Genomic DNA, 16,064 nt, shown 5'->3' with positions numbered 1-16,064 from the left:
GGCTTACTTCTCGATGCGACATACAAGATAGGTGCACAGATGGCGCTTGCATTAATGAATTGGGCGATTAGCGGATGAAAACATCCTGATTTACAACATGACAAAATAAAAATTTCCTGGGACACATGGTGAGGTTTTGAGATGACGCGTGTATCAAAGTAGATTCACGATCATGATTTTCTGGACCCATAAGCACACAACACCCAGACACCTAGTCCGCATGGTAGCCCGTCGCGACCTCGCAGCTATAGATCATCAGTTCAGCACAGGCATAGTATCACGGGTAGAATGACTTACGGGTCAGTCGCATACTGAATATTGCACTGCTCATACTCAGTCTCGCGAACGAATGCGGCACGGAAGCGGACAGCGTCGTCGATACTGCAGAAACGAAACACGATGCTACGAGCCTGAGTTGACAGTTAGTCGACGTATTACATGTTGAAGTAAAACAACGTACTTCGCCAGGCACGTAGGTGTCAATGATCTTCTCCAGCTTTCCGTTCTTGGAAGTAGCCAACTTGACCAGCTGCTGCATACTGACGTTCATGTGAGCACCAACAACCCGGACGGCACGAGTAGCCCCAACGGAGAGATTGAATTCAAGGCTGGAGCTGATGACATCGACCTCCTGTCCCAACTCAACGAACACAGTGATCTTTCTGTCCCGATTCAGGCCGATGCCGTTGGGATACTTGTCATAGAACGCCTTGCACGCGTCGGCTTCACAGAACAAGATGTGGGCGGTGCCAGTGGGAGTGATATTAATGCTGTCGATAACTCCACCGTGCATAAGTGACAGAACCTTAGCAGGGCTACACCAGGCAGCGGGAAGACCCTTGATGATGATACGACGAGTGCGAGCAGCTGAGCGTGATGTATTAGTCTGCATGTCAGTCATAAGTAGTGGGGGGCAGGTAGTACCGGGCTTGTCCCGAGCAGCCGGAGTACCCCAAGAATTAAAGGTAGTAAGATTCTCGCGATCTTCCTCCGTGGGAGACTGAGTAACGGGCCAGCTGACAGTGGCAACAGTAACACGCTGCTTCACGGTGTCACTAGCCCCGCCCCAACCTGTGGCTGCCTCCGGGATCTCGGATCCTGCTTCAAGATCACCAGCATCGGACTTGGGGGGAGCGAATCCATCGAAAGCATCGTCACCTGGGGTGCCAGCTAAACATAGAAAGAGATTTCAGCATATATGGCTCTCATACTGAGGTTGAGAGTGACTTACCAAAGTCGTCAGTGCCAGCACTCGCGTTGTAGTCCTGGGCAAAAGCATCACCAGAGTTATCTTCAAGGCCATCCTTATCGCCAGATGCTTCTTCAGCCTGAGAGGATGTTGTGAAGTATTCTCTCTCCGGCTTCCAGGCGCGCGCAGCAGCCATGAAGCCGGCGGTATCGTCCACGTCGGCGACGGAATACATTTCAGCAGTTGTGTTGTCTGTCCTGATATGAGGATTATGCTGGGTAAACAAGCTCGAGGACGTGTTCAGGGGTTTGGTCGAATGGGAACGCGACGTGGGCGGTGTTAAGGATGAGGCCGAAGCAACAGGAGACGTGTTGAGAGTGTTGACAGAAGCGACGAGTTGAGCTTCCTGGTTGCCAGGTGAGAGTGGAGAAGCCTGCTGTTGACAGTACGACTGTCAGTTTACAGAAACACGCCCCGATTGAGGGAACAAACGGGAACTGGCTTTGGAAGCCCGAATACTGGGAATTTTGGAAGGTTGGAAAGGAGACGACGAACAAGAAGGAAGAGGAGGAGAAGGAGATAGAAGAGGACAGGAAGTTGGCCAGACCGGACGGGGACGAGAAGTCTTCACTGCCTTCCAGTTTGCAGCCTTAGGGGCATGGCGGCTGTCCTCCAGACTGGCTATGGCCACCCGGTCCATAAGAGAGTCTATCACCCCGTAGATAACACCTGTGACACGGTTGGCGAACTGCATGTCTCCAGGGGAGTAGCGATTCACTGAAGGCAAGAGGGAGGAGGATTTTGGGGGCATCTTCACAAGAGAAGAAGCTATGATCACCAAAATGTTACGCGGTTGGTGGACGAAAGAGTGAGACTGAAGTCAGTAGTGTTTCCACCGGAAGGCCATGTGATTGGTATACAAACTACGACAGGTTCCCCGAAAGCTCCTGATAGTGTTTTCAGAAGGAGCCTAGTGACCTGTGTGAATGTTCTCTTGACTGCTGCAAAGGGGAAGACGAGGCTTTCGCACGGGAACCCACATGTGAGCAAACGCGGAGTCATGCGGTGGTGGTTTATGATAGCATATCAAGTAACACGAAATCGAGTGCCGTGAATGATTACTCTAGTCAAGCTAAGGCAGGAATAGTACATGTTGCGATTAGAGTTATGTATCTCATATACCAATAATGCTAATCGATCGATCTAGCTACCCTGAAGAATCAGACGTCTTAAAGAAAGAGAACAATTTCAGGATGGCATTGGGATGGTTTCCCACCCTTTTTGTCCCTCCTTACGATGCTCAACAATAACCTGGAGTCCTGGGCGTCCACAGAAGCCGTCGTTACCTGCGACCCTGTCGAGAGTCTGAAACGAGCCACCCCCGTTCTCCTTCCCGTCTGGAACCCAGACCTTCTGCTGTACAGCCTGTCCAGAAACCTCATTTCGACGAGAATTGTACCACGGCAGTCCAACGAGGTGATTACCCAGATTCTGAATGAAAGAATACAGTCTCTCGAATCGTCGCGTCGTACCGAGCCAGGACAGAGTGCTGTGATCGTAGGCGACACGGACATATGGGTTGAGATATATGCCGCTATCATCTTCATTTGTTTGAGGGTCTTGGATGTCGGCGTGAATAAGGCAGCATTCAGATGCTTCCCAGAACATTTCGTGTGAAGCACGGAATCGAGCGGGAGTCTGAACTCCTTTGTAGCCTCGATTTTCCTGAGAATCCTGGAAGAATCGGGCGTCGAAAGCCACCATGCCCGACCAGCAACTGCGGACCCGCACAGCATCTGTTCCGGATAGAACATCTTGTCGGCTTTGGCCTTCGCCTGCGGTCGAGAACCAAGGGTAGAAAGGAAGCCCCATGCTGTAACCTTGCAGATCCCGGGTCGCGTAAGTGTCATAAAACTTGAAAGGGTTGATGAAGTCAATAGCACAAGCGGCTCGATAGTGAGAAATGCCATCGTCGGCTACATTGGTGGAGAACAAGAGCTGGAGTGCGTCGACCGGGTCAAAAGCGATATCATTCAGATAGAGAAGCCTGTCGTATTGCACCTCATGCTCATCGTTCAGAGGCCATAATGCTCGATTCCGGACTTCAGCCAAGTATTCTATGCGCTTCGTTCTCTTTGACCCACCGGGAACGACGACTTTTGGAAGAGATTCCAGATCCAGATGTTCTTCGAATACAATGGATTTCCTACACGTGATCTGTTCCTCCAGGCCACGGAGCGCACGCTCGCCCTCCGGTCCGCTGTCATTCTCATAGATGCTCAAGAAGACATTGTCTTGTCCAAGCAGATCAATCAGTCGTAGCACGCTATTTCCCCAATGCCCTTGTGCCAAGCCTCCGTCGCGGTCGTACAAGCTCGCAGCAATGAAGACTTTCTCATTGCGGGGATTTCCACGGCCGGGTTGGGTCGATTGCGACACTGCGTCCCGGAGTGACAAATAATGCGGCGGCAACCGGGTATACGAGGGCCGGAAAATCGACGTTAGGACGATTAGGGCAAGAATGATGCCTGCGACTGCATGGAGGTAAAAGCACCAGCGGCGGAAAAGCAAGCGGCGGTAGCAACCAGGGCGTCTTGAAACCGAGAGGAGCGGTCTCGAGGGTTTCAGGCGACGATAGCCAGAATAGGTCGACGAAAAGAGTTTCGAGAAAAAGGGAATCCTTCGCAAGATCCGTCTGGGTCGCGGAGGCACTTGCGATTCGAAGTCGGCCTCATCGAGATTGAAGCTCTCCTGAGAATCCGCCGATGAGCGAGTCTCTAGCTCATACTCGTCGGGATGAAGGAGACGAGCAGACATGACGAAGACAGAATCATCACAGATAGGCGAGAAACATCGATCAGCCCATTTCGGGACACGTCGTGCCTAATCAGCGTCAATCGAGTTGACGCTGGTTGCCATTTTCGAGGTGCTTAACCGATCGACAACGCAAAGCCTCGAGTTAGTTATCGGATTTCGCTTATGTAATTACCTCCAACCTCTGCGCCAAGAGTTGGAACATCGATCCAACAGTTACAGCTCGATTGCAATGTTGAGTAAGTTTACGGACTTCTGCAAGCCATACAAATGGTCGAAGAGTTGAGCCGATTGCATGCTTGCCGCCTTGGGCTGTTCACATATGGCCCTACAGGGTCTTCCACTCTGGCTGATGCAGCAAGTTGTTTGCCATGCTTCCTATCTTCGCCGACAGCTCCGATAACCCCACCGGAGATGGAGTCATAGCTGTCATAGGTTACCGCAGAGGGTAATGATTCCTTGGGATGCTTCTCCAGCTTTGACCCAGCGTCTTCTGGACGGTGGAGCTGCTCATCCCCCAGTGACGTAGGGCCTGGGCCATGGCTCTCCGGTCCCTCATTCATATTGCGGTTCCCAAATCTCACTTCAACTGTGCTATCTTCATTCATGTTTCCTCATAATACCTCTCTCTGTACTAGACACCTTATCTTCTTCTACTGCCCCCGTATCTCACACTTCCCAACCATACCACTCCTCACTCAGCGCTGCGCGTTACGAATACGACCTCGCAGGCGATCATGACCGATTTCAAATTTGCAAACTCTTCCGAGAAGGTCCCTGGTGACGGGAACCTGCCCTCCGAATTCTCCATCAAAGCGAGCCCCTCAACCGATATCTGGGCGAAGCCTCCTTCCACAGAATCGTTCAACGCACCCATCCTATACCGGAGTGTCCCAGTGAAGTCATTCAAACGGGCTAGGGTTGCTTTCAATGCTCTCTGGAAAGACAAGTACGACCAGGGAGGCGTGATCCTGGTTCTCAATGGCGTTGACGGAACCCGGAAATGGGTCAAGTCCGGTATTGAGCTTGCCAACGGCAGGCCGCACCTGAGCATCGTCGCCAAGGATCGTTGGGCGGACTGGAGTCTGCAACCCGTACCGTCAGGTGGCGGAGCAGCTACCTTGGAGATTGTCCGAGAGTCGGATAACAGCTTGTGGATCTATTTAGTCGAGGGTGTTCAAAAATCTCCCCTTCGAGAGGTCACCTGGGTATTCGAAGACACAAACGTTCAGGACTTCTGGTTTGGACTTTATGCTGCGAAACCATCGAACGAAGGAGAGGAGTTGATCGTCAACTTCGGTCATCTGATAATCGACTTGAATGAGTGATAGACATGCTATGGCCTCTCATTTAATGTAACCTGATTTTGTCTATAGACACCCGATTGAATTTTTTTCTTTTTGGTGGCACAAATATTGCTGCCAGGCATGCAACAAAATTAGTGATACCTGCTCGAATCATCGTGGTCAGATTTCCATAGTTGTTTGTCTCAAGCGAATAGATACCACTTTCGTAGCTGGATGAGCCTGTGTGATGAGAATATGTCCGACTGGTCGCAATCAGTGCTGACACATTGCGGCATGCGCTGTGATAGGCACTAGGTAAAATGAGTCTCTCACTGTCTGCGTGCTTGAGTTCGTGACGCCAAGCTGGTTGCTCTTTTGCTACTAGTAATTTGTGAGATATGCGACTCACTTACCAAGGCGCTCTTCAATATTCATCTGTTGGGAGATATCCCAATCGATCGTTGAGGGCCATTAGAGGACATGCTGGAGGCAAAGCGACCTCAATTTAACAATATATGTCTTGTTGTGAAGCCACTAACTCAATGTGAGACTGCTGGCTCGACAGAAAAGCCAAGTCACATGACCGAAGAGGATGAGCAAGAAGCGCTCTTATGTCTTTAAAATTGTGTGTACGAGTACGGAGGGCGTTTGTACTGGGCAGGGTAGAATGAGTAATCAAGCAGAGGAAACGAGGACGATGCTGTTGCGCCAACCGAAGACGCGCGTTTTGGCACATGCGGATCGTGGAGTAAAGGTGAGCTTTCCAAGTTGTAACCCTATTTATTCCTATCCTCCCTATTCGTGAATTAAGAGCCGAGATCTACCAAATCAATGTTATTCCAAAATCGCCGAGCCGCCTTTAGAGCCACGCTATAAAATGCCACACTTAAGTTGTACAGACACAAGCCATATCCCCCGACATTGGGTCTTGCAAATTCGGACTCGGAGGCCCCATCTGTGTAGCCATTAATGTAAGCGTGGATTGTTTTAAGGTTCGGCGTAGCTCGAACAATTGCATCCACCGCCACAGCAAATGAGAACCATGGAGATCTCCTTACAACCGCAGCGGCTTCAGCGGAACTTATAAAATATTACAATGGCTGGCAAATGATCCGTGAGCATGTCGACTCCTGACCCTCGTACTCGTCCTGCTAGGTCTGTTGGTGATGCGGTAGACGGTCAGCCTCCTGTGACAGGTTGGGATGGACGGAGCGGTTGTTCCCGAGTCATTCATTATTCCCCAGGCGGGTTTGTGTTGCTTCAGCCCAATCAGGAAATGGGTCCGGGCTTCAGTCTTTGATTCGAATGGGTCTGAGGAAGAGGGGAAATTTATGCTAAGCACTTTATCAGGGCTCGAAGCCGCATGAGGTGAAATGACAATAACATCTTCTGGGATTGGGCAACGCGGGCGAGTCATGCAGAGAGTATCGCGGCATTCCAGTCATCATTGCTTGAGAGAGGATTTGGGGTCGATAAGACCAATTCTAAACAGGTTTATTGTGTCTGCACGCCTGCAAGGGGGCGGAAGCGGATGGAGCGGCGATGTGCACCTTCATTCTTGCTTGCCCAAGCAGAATGTCAGCCAGCCAGGCGGTCAGACAGGGAAGAAAGAGGTTGACTTCGCCCGCCTAAACATTCATGCACCACCATCCCCGTTGCAGCGTAGTATAAATTGCGGTTCTTACCATGAGAGTCGGATAGGAATGTGAAAAGGAGATTAAGTGACTAGGGCCCAACTTTTCCCTGAGATCCTCAAGCCCAGGATGAGGACGGGCCACCGATTATCCTGACTACCATCATCTGATCCCGGCTTTTCCCCTCACCCTGCCGTTCGGTCCGACCGCCGGACCAGGTGATCTTATCATATCTGATGTTCTCTTACACTGCGTAATATTCGACATCCCGGTCACTTGCCACACTATCTTCCTTCTCATTCCACTCACCTTCCGCAAAACCACGCCTCTTTGGGGTGAACTCCTGCGGTCGAAGCCTTCTCTGCAGTAAGGCCAGGGGTACCTACCGAGTCTTGACGATATTTCATTAACCCCTTCCTCCTCTGGTTGACCTCCCGTGTAACCCCGTATCTGTCAATGACTGCCTGGGGCGCAAGGCACAAGCTTTTGTCACCACTCAACTTGCCCGACAGGCAACCTCAGGCGGTATCCAGCCCAGCGATTGGTGCTGGACAGAAGCAAGAATCGAATTTTCTCATCCAAGTATCTATTTGCTGCAGTAACTCGACTGGTGCCACACTTCCCTTCTGGGCCACGGGCGTTCAGCCCATAGGCTAATTCCTGGCTTCCCACACCGATTTGCATAAGTGCGGCCTGTCGATCGTGGTCAGTGGTGTGAATCATCGTGAGCGTCTCACTTGTGACTGGCAGCCTTGGAGCTCAGCCCCTTGTGCTTCCTCTAGTACCACAGATCTGGCGATCCACGCGTTTCGCTGCGTATTGACTTTGACTTTCGGCATCCGGTCACCTAACGAAGGACTGGTACCCAAACCCGTCTGATCTTGATACAGTGTCCGCCATTTTGCTGGCTTTGTCGTTCCGACCTATACCCCTCCTCGGTGTTTGTTCCTAGCCTCTGCTCTAGTTGGAATACCCCTTTTCCGTTGGGCGCCAGTTGATTGCTTTTTCTCGTCGGGGGATCTGGCTGGTTCAGGTCGCAGATACTCTTCCCCGTCCACGCAGCCTCCCGGGAGTCGTCAACCACGTTTCCTCTTCGATGTCCAGTGCTTCAACATTGATACTACCCTGGCCTGCTGTTCACGTTTCCTCTTCGCCTTCACAGCTATCAACGAGGACCTTACCGACCGGTCGCAATAAATGGACCTTGCCCATAGTTTGACCACGCCACTCGACTATACATCGTTTCGCTCGGCAAAGCCGCGATGCCCTTACTCGATTACCGCTCGAAAGTTTCATATGGCACAATCGACCAAATGGAACAATACAACGATGAGGAAGGAGAACATCTTCTCCAGGCAGGATATGAGGCAGGAGGACATGACAGCGATGTAGAGTCCTCGGGGGAGTCTATACAGGAAGGTGTTAGGAAGATCGAGGCAATCAATCTGACATGGACTACGCGATCTTTGATCATAGCGTATATCAGGTTTGTGTCCCCGGCGATTGGGAAAACTTTGAGGTTCTTCCCGCGCGCACTGTACTGACCATGCTGAAGTATATTCCTCATGGCATTCTGTACCTCACTTGAGGGCCAAACCGTCATGTCCCTCTCGGCATATGCCACCAGCGCTTTCAGCAAGCATTCGCTGATCTCCACCGTTCTGGTAGTCCAGAATGTGGTCAATGGTCGGTACAACTTCTCTGGAGTTAGGTACATCCAGTACTGACCCTTTATTGCAGCTGTCATCAAGCCACCCATGGCCAAAGTCGCTGATGTGTTTGGCCGCTTCGAGGCCTTCTGCGTCAGTATCTTGATCTACGTTCTAGGTTACATCCAAATGGCTGCATCAACGAATGTTCAGACTTATGCGTCCGCACAAATATTTTACTCTGCGGGTTCGACTGGCTTGCAGATATTGCAACAAGTTTTCATCGCCGACAGCAGTAGCTTACTCAACCGTGCACTGCTCGCACTCTTGCCAGAGCTCCCCTTTTTGGTGACGGTCTGGATCGGGCCAACGATTGCAAATGCAGTCCTTGAGCATACTTCATGGCGTTGGGGTTACGGCATGTGGTCGATTATTTTGCCGGCCTCGTTTCTCCCTCTCGCGCTTTCACTTTTGTTGAATCAGCGTAAGGCTAAGAGATTGAACCTCATAAAGCCCAGGAGCACTCACCGACGTGGGTTCTTTGCCGCCGTTCGCCACACTTGGTATGATCTTGACATGTTTGGCCTGATCTTGCTATCGGCGGCGGTGACATTGATTCTGGTTCCCTTAACGCTTGCCGCCAATTCCAGGAATGGGTGGAAGAACAACAGCATTATCGCCATGATTGTGGTCGGAATAGTCTGTCTCTGCGCTCTGCCCGCCTGGGAAAGCTCGAAGAATTTGGCCCCCAAGCCCTTGCTTTCCCTACATCTTCTCAAACAGCGCACTGCGCTTGCAGGGTGTACCCTGGCTTTCTTCTACTTCAGTATGTTGATTCCCGCAAGGTGTTCGGGGCTCATGTCCGGCGCAACTGACACCTTCAAGTGGCATTTTACTTCTCCGTTCAGCCGTACCTTTATTCCTATCTCCAGGTCGTCCAGGACTATGATGTAGCCACGGCGGGCCGTGTGACTCAAACATTTGCCTTCACGTCTACTATTGCTGCCTTCGGAGTGTCAGTATTGATCAAGTATACTCGACGATACCGCATCTACGTCACTATCGGCTGCTTGATATACATCTCTGGAATTTTTTTGATGTTGACCTACCGCAGGGAGGGAAGCTCACCCGCTTTGATTTTGGCGACCCAGGTGATAGTTGGTGCGGGCGGTGGGCTTCTCAATGTACCTGTCCAACTGGGTGTTCAGGCCTCTGCCAGCCATCAAGATGTTGCAGCCGCCACGGCAATGTTTCTCACATCCATGGAAATGGGTGGTGCCGTGGGAGCTGCCATCTCGGGCGCCATTTGGACACATCACATTCCTCGCAAGCTGCAACAGTACCTTCCCGATGAGTCCAAGGCGGACGTGGGTGAAATATTCGGAAAGTTGACCAAGGCACTGTCCTATCCTATGGGGTCGCCCGCGCGAGTGGCGATCAATCGAGCCTATCAGGAGACGATGAACAAGCTTCTGGTCCTAGCGCTGATTGCAACAATTCCATTAATCCCTCTGAGCCTTCTTATGTCGAACTACCGGCTCGATAAGGTATGAACACCATGAAACCATTGGCGCCCATGTGACTAATGGGTGCAGATGAGCGAACCCCCGCACCACGAGTCGGTTGCCACTGAAGCTGATGCGGATGAACCTGAATGCGAGGCACACTCGAAACAAACCTGAGTGCTCGTAGATGTTTCATCTTGACTGTTGTGTATATATAGACACACGTTTACGAAACCGCTCTACGGGAAGCAGCAAAATATGCTCATCGTTTAGCATTTTCCCGTCGATCCGCGCGCCACTGCGAGGCAACCATACTAGGGGCCCCAAAGGCAGCCGACCCCCGGCCATCACATTGGACAGCCCTGACCGATCGATTGACCACAGTACCGTGGATGGGGCCGACAAGGCTGTTGCCCTAGCCTTGATTGGTCCACAGCCATCAATTGTACATGAATTTATGAAACCTGAGCTGCACAGGTGAGAAATGAATGGTCACCAGCAGAACGAATATGCCTTTTTTTTTTCCCTCTCTCTTTTGAGAGATTCAGATAGATGATATGACTAGATTAGACGACCTATGTGAATACTTGTACTTAGCACTGAGCCAACAAATATGCGTGATATTCAAAATTCAATAAAGAAATTTCAACATAGTGGGTCAGAACAATGGCAGCGTCGGCGACTCGGGGAGGGTCAAGCCACGACGGGTGATGTCGATAGATAGGCTGATTAGATACTTGGTTCACTAGTGAGTTAGCAGTCAGTATCCCGGGGTGGATTGCGAGAAGTCATGAAACTTAGCATTTGCTGATTCACTTAGACTGTCAGAAGACATGCTGGAGGAAGGGAAGGATTATTGATTTATTTGGGGTGGTACCCTTTATCAAGCCCAGAGATAGCCGTCTGTTACAGTATATTGATATAATTATTTATTTGTGAGTAAGCGTTGTTACTAGGTGGTGTCTAGCAGTGTCTCTGAGCCCTTTTTTTTTTTACTTACAGTTAATCACAATAATTTGTTCTCCGTCGGCGCATAACAAATCTGTCTAAGACTGGTCTAGCCAAAGGTGTAACCGCCTGAGCGGTGAGCTTGGTTGGTCCAGTCAGGGTTGGTGTTACAGGCAGATTGCCATATCATACCAGACATGACCATTTTTTCTTGTCAGTCTCGCCTGTTTGGTTCAGGGTGACGGTAATCCTCGGTAGGAGTTAGATTAGCATATTGCACAGGATCCTGACTTTAGGTTTAGGTCTACACGTATCGATCGCCTCGGTTGATGGATGCTGCTTGGTGTGATTACAGCAGACAGCCATCAGTCTCTATATAGATGCTTTGATTCTTTTGAGGAGCAACTCTTTGTCCGCTTCATCTTGTTGCCTACATCGTCGGACAAAGTTTCAAGGCTCCGGTCGCCTTGGTGCCCGTCAGATAGATCTTCAATCTGTGATCCCTCTCGCTTCTCTATCTGTGCATTATCGATTGTAGCCTATCATTTTAACTGCCAGCATCGTCGCAAACGCCCGTGCATTACTGATTATCATCTGACACATGAGCTCATGGGTGTTGATGTCGCAGATCGACAGCTCTCTGAACTAGTCTGTAGGGCACCAACCTTGACGGCACCATCTACAAGTGAACTTAAGCACGAAACTGAGGAGTCTTGGTTTGAGGTTGGACTCGTTGATCACCAGTGCGTCAACTGCAAAGATCTTGTTCATTTCCTATGTTTTGTTGTAGGTCTGTAGATATTGGTACAGCCATATTCTTTTAACTTTGGACCCTGTCTTTGATGTGATGGTTTGATCGCCGACCCCGACAAATCTTATGTTTCATCATTCTGGGGGTTCCAGATTACCTTAAGGAAAGAAGAGAACAGGACTCGGGAGTCAAGGAAAGAGAAAGGGGATGAGCAAGTTGGGTAGAACAAAAACAAGAGTAGATAGTTAAGTGCTGGAAATTAGTAGTAATGGACGGCTTTCCTCTAGGTTTACTTCAAACTGACTGACTGAGCTACTTTAGGTAAAGCAGGAGCTAAACCTATCCATGATAACTAACCTACCTTACCTACAAAGTACTAACGGTGCGGGTTGCCCCATTGCAGCTTTCCTTTCCCTCGTCCGTCTCCCACATTGGCTGGCTCAGGCTCCCTCCAACTCCAGCCCATCTCATCCAATCCATCCACATCTCCCTCCCTCCTCCCTCCACCCTCCCCCCGTTCTCCCTCCCTTCCTATCCTTTCACCGTCAAGCCGTCACCACACTCAGCACATCTATCCATTCCATTTGTGAACTTCCTACCTCTATCTCTCTGCCTAGGCTTGTCCCCTTCCCTCTCCTCCTGCGTTCTCTTACTCGGTCCTATCTTAGCCGCCTCACCTTGTCCCCGACGACCTCCTCCTCTCCCCCCCATTTCAACTTTCTCCCTCCCTTTTAATCACTCTCTCATTCTAATTTCCTCCACCCCCCCTCACGGTCCTCCCCCCCTTGTTCACCGCATCGACCTTTTCTCCTGTTCACCTCCCCTCGGGTTCCGACAATCTTCAACTGAGCGTCAACACAGTCTCTCTGGTGAATTTCTTGGGTATTCCTAGGTTTACAATATGGTTGTGGCCACAATCAAGTATGTTCTGCTATCATCTCCATCCCTTTCTGCCCGCCACGATTCTCCTCCCGCCCTGTCCTTCCCCTCCACCCCCCCCCATCTACCCTGTTGCTTCCCCCTCTTGCGACTTTTGCCCCCTTTCTCAAGCGCACTGGAATCCGAAGCTCTTTTCGTAACAAATTGCTTACTCGCCTTTGTCTCAACTCGCAGGTGTGTTGTTGTCGGTGACGGTGCGGTTGGCAAGACCTGCTTGTTAATTTCGTACACAACGAACAAGTTCCCCTCGGAATATGTCCCTACCGTCTTCGATAACTATGCTGTCACGGTCATGTAAGTCGGCTCCTTTTTTTCCCTATGCGAGACGGACATCGCAAGACGCTTCCTGCGAATTGCGCTCTATCTTGGCCTCGATCGCGTCGCCTTTCCTTGCCTTCCTTGGCCGATTCCAAGAACGATGAACTCGACAATTCTTTCGCAACAGGTAACTGACTAGGCGACTTCGGTTGCGCATTAGGATTGGCGACGAACCGTACACCTTGGGCCTTTTTGATACCGCTGGACAGGAGGATTACGACCGTCTCCGTCCTCTTTCTTATCCCCAGACCGATGTCTTTCTGGTCTGCTTCTCCGTCACTTCCCCCGCCTCCTTCGAGAACGTCCGCGAAAAATGGTTTCCTGAGGTCCACCATCACTGCCCCGGTGTGCCTTGCCTAATTGTCGGTACTCAAACCGATCTGCGCGATGATCCCGCTGTTCGGGAAAAGCTTTCTCGCCAAAAGATGCAGCCCATTCGCAAGGAAGACGGAGACCGGATGGCAAAAGAGTTGGGCGCTGTGAAATATGTGGAGTGCTCTGCTTTGACGCAATACAAGCTCAAGGATGTCTTTGATGAGGTTTGTCTTGCCGGCGCCTGTGATACGTTCTTGGACGATACTGACAGATCGCTTGAAGGCTATTGTTGCCGCGCTTGAGCCGGCCCCAAAGAAGTCTAAGAAATGTGTGGTGTTGTAAACCAATCACGTCTCCTACACCGCAGGCTGGTACGCGCCAGAAGATCGCAGACCTGTCGTCAAGACATCTCAGACATGTCGTATGATTTTGGAGGAACGGATTGCTTTATTTCACAATACGGAGTTTTGGGACTTTCATCCGGAGGAGGGGCTGGCTTACTCGACCACCGTCTGACCTGAGACTTTTGTGTGTTTTTGTCTCCGATCATTGAGTGAATATCATCATGCAGCCCGCAGCCCATGACACCCGAGTGCAAGACCCGCCGTGACTCGGTTGCACCCGGGGAACTGCTGAGGGCTTCCCCAAGCAAGAACAGGGTCACCAACATATACTACACTATCGCCCATCAGCTCGTCTCCCGATTGATGCCGTGTACAACTGGCCCCGAATCGTACCCCTCCGATCTCTTCCCACTATCCTTACCCATCTCTCCGTGCTTATTCGATTTCCCTTCCACTGTCTATCTTATCTCCCTCCCGCCTTCTCAGAGCTCTTCCTTCTACACCCCCGCTTTCACTTCTTTTCTAAACTCTCATCGTCCTTACTGGCGTTGGAAGTCGAGGCGTCTTTTGGCTGGCTGATGGTTCGAAATGTGCTTTTCCCCCTTCATATTCTTCAATCTGTTACCATGCATATCACAATTTGCTGTGCGATTTTTCACACCAACAGTTCTCACGAGGCCTGGACTAGATAACACAGATACAATAGTGATGACCGAAGTTATATCCCACACCCTATCATTCGAGATAGCGTTACATGTAGAGGATTGGTTGGATATGATGCTCAGCCATTGACCGAGGGGCATGTTATTGCTGGGATGTACCTGCATAATATTGCTAACATCTTCACTAACTCATTATATAGCATCATCGCATGCATCGCATCTTACAATTCGTCTTTGACCTCCTTCTCGACTGCGACGTCCTCGACCTCGACCTCAACCTCAATCACGGCCTCGGGTTTCTTGCGCCCGTACCAGCCGCCCAGATCCTCGCCTGCCCCAGCCTTGACCATGCTGGTGATGATTTCAAAAGCAACCTGAGCCGCTGCCAGAGCCGTGGTCTCACCCTTGTTGTCATAACTAGGCGATACCTCGACAATGTCTGCACCAACGATGTTCAATTTCTCAATACCGCGCAGGATCCGGATGAACTCTCGGGTCGTCCAGCCACCAGGTTCGGGTGTACCAGTACCTGGGGCAGTCGCCGGATCTAGAACATCAATGTCAACCGACAGGTAAACCGGTTGTTCCGGGTCAAGACCAATGCGCTCGATGATCCGATCCACGATGCCCATGGGGCCCAACTCGTCGATATCATCTGCATGGATGCGCATGAAGCCCTGCTCAGGACCAGGGTTGGTGTAATCACTATCGTCCACGCCCGTCAGCCGTGTGCGCAGTCCCGCGTGTGCCGAGGTTGCATTGCAAATCAACCCCTCACGGCTGGCCTTGTGGAAGAAGCTGCCGTGATTGAAGTGCGACTGCTCTGAAAGCCAGTAGGCCGAGTACCGCACAGGATTCCAAGTATCGAGATGCGCGTCGAAGTGGAGCACAGTGATTGGTTTCTGGTAGATATGGTACAAGGCGCGCAGGGCAGGCAGGGCGACGCTGTGATCGCCTCCCAGCGTGACGAGCTTGGGCTTTCCGGCTGAGATGCCCTTCGTGCCGTGCGTGGAGGAGGCGCGGGTCACGGCCGGTCGAGAGCCCAGCTCCAGGAAGGCTTCATACATCTGCCGTTCAGCCAGGCCGTTGTCGAACGGGGTGATTGGGATGTCGCCACAGTCTTTGACAGTTGCCCACGATTGATACGGGTTAATTCCCGCGCGGGTATTGTAGCTGGTTCCGGCCATTTGGCGGGCACTGGCCGCGCGGATGGAGCGCGGACCGAAACGGGCGCCTGTTGTTTGGGAATGTTTAGAAAGTGGGCGTTATGAGGGTAGAGTGGTGTAGGAAACTGTCAGGAGTACCTGGTCTGTAGCTGACTGCCGTGTCGAATGGAGCACCGATAACGGCGATGTCATACCGCTCGTCAGGTTCGACGAGACACTTGACAGGCTTCATGTGGGCGAAACTGGCAATGCCAGAGAAGGTGAACTATACTGGGATCAGTTGGGTTAAGAGAATAAAGCCAGTGGTGACAGGTTCACACCTCTTGGTCCCATTTCTTCAGCAACTCCTCGCGCAATTGCTCGGGGATGACTTCGTCATGGTTGTGATGAGCGTGAGAGAGGACGGTGCCGGCCAAAGCCAGACAGGTAGACCAGGTAAGGGATCTCATTGTGCGATTGGTAATTCACTCTGTCTTGAGAATTGTAGGGCGGCACGGAGGAACAGATCAGAAAAAGAGGACCGAGGAACAGTTGGGGCCGGGGG

The 16,064-nt window shown here is 51.2% G+C and overlaps 6 protein-coding genes across 6 annotated transcripts; 3 read left to right on the top strand and 3 right to left on the bottom strand.

The window, feature by feature from the left end:
- Positions 1-61: 61 nt before the first annotated feature.
- Positions 62-2,033, bottom strand: BO97DRAFT_443170 (uncharacterized protein). Its single transcript, XM_025698343.1, has 6 exons — positions 1,797-2,033; positions 1,232-1,625; positions 925-1,170; positions 461-867; positions 298-410; positions 62-245 (listed from the first exon to the last, which is right to left on the bottom strand). The coding sequence occupies exons 1-6, from the start codon at positions 1,998-2,000 to the stop codon at positions 212-214; spliced, it is 1,398 nt and encodes a 465-aa protein (XP_025551292.1). The 5' UTR covers positions 2,001-2,033; the 3' UTR covers positions 62-211.
- A 295-nt stretch (positions 2,034-2,328) lies between these two features.
- BO97DRAFT_405499 (glycosyltransferase family 69 protein) lies at positions 2,329-4,133 on the bottom strand. The gene has a single exon (XM_025695204.1). The coding sequence runs from the start codon at positions 4,004-4,006 to the stop codon at positions 2,438-2,440; it is 1,569 nt and encodes a 522-aa protein (XP_025551291.1). The 5' UTR covers positions 4,007-4,133; the 3' UTR covers positions 2,329-2,437.
- A 118-nt stretch (positions 4,134-4,251) lies between these two features.
- Positions 4,252-5,461, top strand: BO97DRAFT_477911 (uncharacterized protein). The gene has a single exon (XM_025700589.1). It carries the CDS (start codon positions 4,741-4,743, stop codon positions 5,329-5,331), a length of 591 nt encoding a protein of 196 aa, XP_025551290.1. The 5' UTR covers positions 4,252-4,740; the 3' UTR covers positions 5,332-5,461.
- Positions 5,462-8,185: 2,724 nt separating this feature from the next.
- Positions 8,186-10,254, top strand: mirC (siderochrome-iron transporter MirC; the record flags this gene model as incomplete). The annotated part of the gene is made up of 5 exons (XM_025697683.1): positions 8,186-8,409; positions 8,479-8,609; positions 8,664-9,398; positions 9,458-10,119; positions 10,168-10,254. 5 exons carry the CDS (start codon positions 8,186-8,188, stop codon positions 10,252-10,254), a joined length of 1,839 nt encoding a protein of 612 aa, XP_025551289.1.
- Positions 10,255-12,594: 2,340 nt separating this feature from the next.
- Positions 12,595-13,985, top strand: cdc42 (Rho family GTPase CDC42). Its single transcript, XM_025700933.1, has 4 exons — positions 12,595-12,697; positions 12,890-13,009; positions 13,194-13,572; positions 13,631-13,985. Exons 1-4 carry the CDS (start codon positions 12,678-12,680, stop codon positions 13,688-13,690), a joined length of 579 nt encoding a protein of 192 aa, XP_025551288.1. The 5' UTR covers positions 12,595-12,677; the 3' UTR covers positions 13,691-13,985.
- A 586-nt stretch (positions 13,986-14,571) lies between these two features.
- Positions 14,572-16,036, bottom strand: BO97DRAFT_390307 (agmatinase). Its single transcript, XM_025693760.1, has 3 exons — positions 15,841-16,036; positions 15,659-15,785; positions 14,572-15,588 (listed from the first exon to the last, which is right to left on the bottom strand). The coding sequence occupies exons 1-3, from the start codon at positions 15,967-15,969 to the stop codon at positions 14,576-14,578; spliced, it is 1,269 nt and encodes a 422-aa protein (XP_025551287.1). The 5' UTR covers positions 15,970-16,036; the 3' UTR covers positions 14,572-14,575.
- Between the last annotated feature and the right edge of the window lie 28 nt (positions 16,037-16,064).

This window comes from Aspergillus homomorphus, assembly GCF_003184865.1.
Source record: "Aspergillus homomorphus CBS 101889 unplaced genomic scaffold BO97scaffold_18, whole genome shotgun sequence".
NCBI lineage: Eukaryota > Fungi > Ascomycota > Eurotiomycetes > Eurotiales > Aspergillaceae > Aspergillus > Aspergillus homomorphus.
The sequence above is the reverse complement of the archived record's forward strand: the minus strand, read 5'-3'. Positions and strand labels throughout refer to the sequence as shown.

Bases quoted from the DNA above. Each gene is read 5' to 3' on its own strand.
- BO97DRAFT_443170 (XM_025698343.1), bottom strand. From the start codon at position 2,000: ATGCCCCCAAAATCCTCCTCCCTCTTGCCTTCAGTGAATCGCTACTCC. The intron at 1,626-1,796 runs GTCTGGCCAACT...TACTGTCAACAG, and splicing joins AGACTTCTCGTCCCCGTCCG to CAGGCTTCTCCACTCTCACC. The intron at 246-297 runs GTAAGTCATTCT...GATGATCTATAG, and splicing joins ATTCAGTATGCGACTGACCC to CTGCGAGGTCGCGACGGGCT.
- BO97DRAFT_405499 (XM_025695204.1), bottom strand. From the start codon at position 4,006: ATGTCTGCTCGTCTCCTTCATCCCGACGAGTATGAGCTAGAGACTCGC.
- BO97DRAFT_477911 (XM_025700589.1), top strand. From the start codon at position 4,741: ATGACCGATTTCAAATTTGCAAACTCTTCCGAGAAGGTCCCTGGTGAC.
- cdc42 (XM_025700933.1), top strand. From the start codon at position 12,678: ATGGTTGTGGCCACAATCAA. The intron at 13,010-13,193 runs GTAAGTCGGCTC...GTTGCGCATTAG, and splicing joins AACTATGCTGTCACGGTCAT to GATTGGCGACGAACCGTACA. The intron at 13,573-13,630 runs GTTTGTCTTGCC...GATCGCTTGAAG, and splicing joins TCAAGGATGTCTTTGATGAG to GCTATTGTTGCCGCGCTTGA.
- BO97DRAFT_390307 (XM_025693760.1), bottom strand. From the start codon at position 15,969: ATGAGATCCCTTACCTGGTCTACCTGTCTGGCTTTGGCCGGCACCGTC. The intron at 15,786-15,840 runs GTGTGAACCTGT...ATCCCAGTATAG, and splicing joins TGAAGAAATGGGACCAAGAG to TTCACCTTCTCTGGCATTGC. The intron at 15,589-15,658 runs GTACTCCTGACA...CCCAAACAACAG, and splicing joins GGCAGTCAGCTACAGACCAG to GCGCCCGTTTCGGTCCGCGC.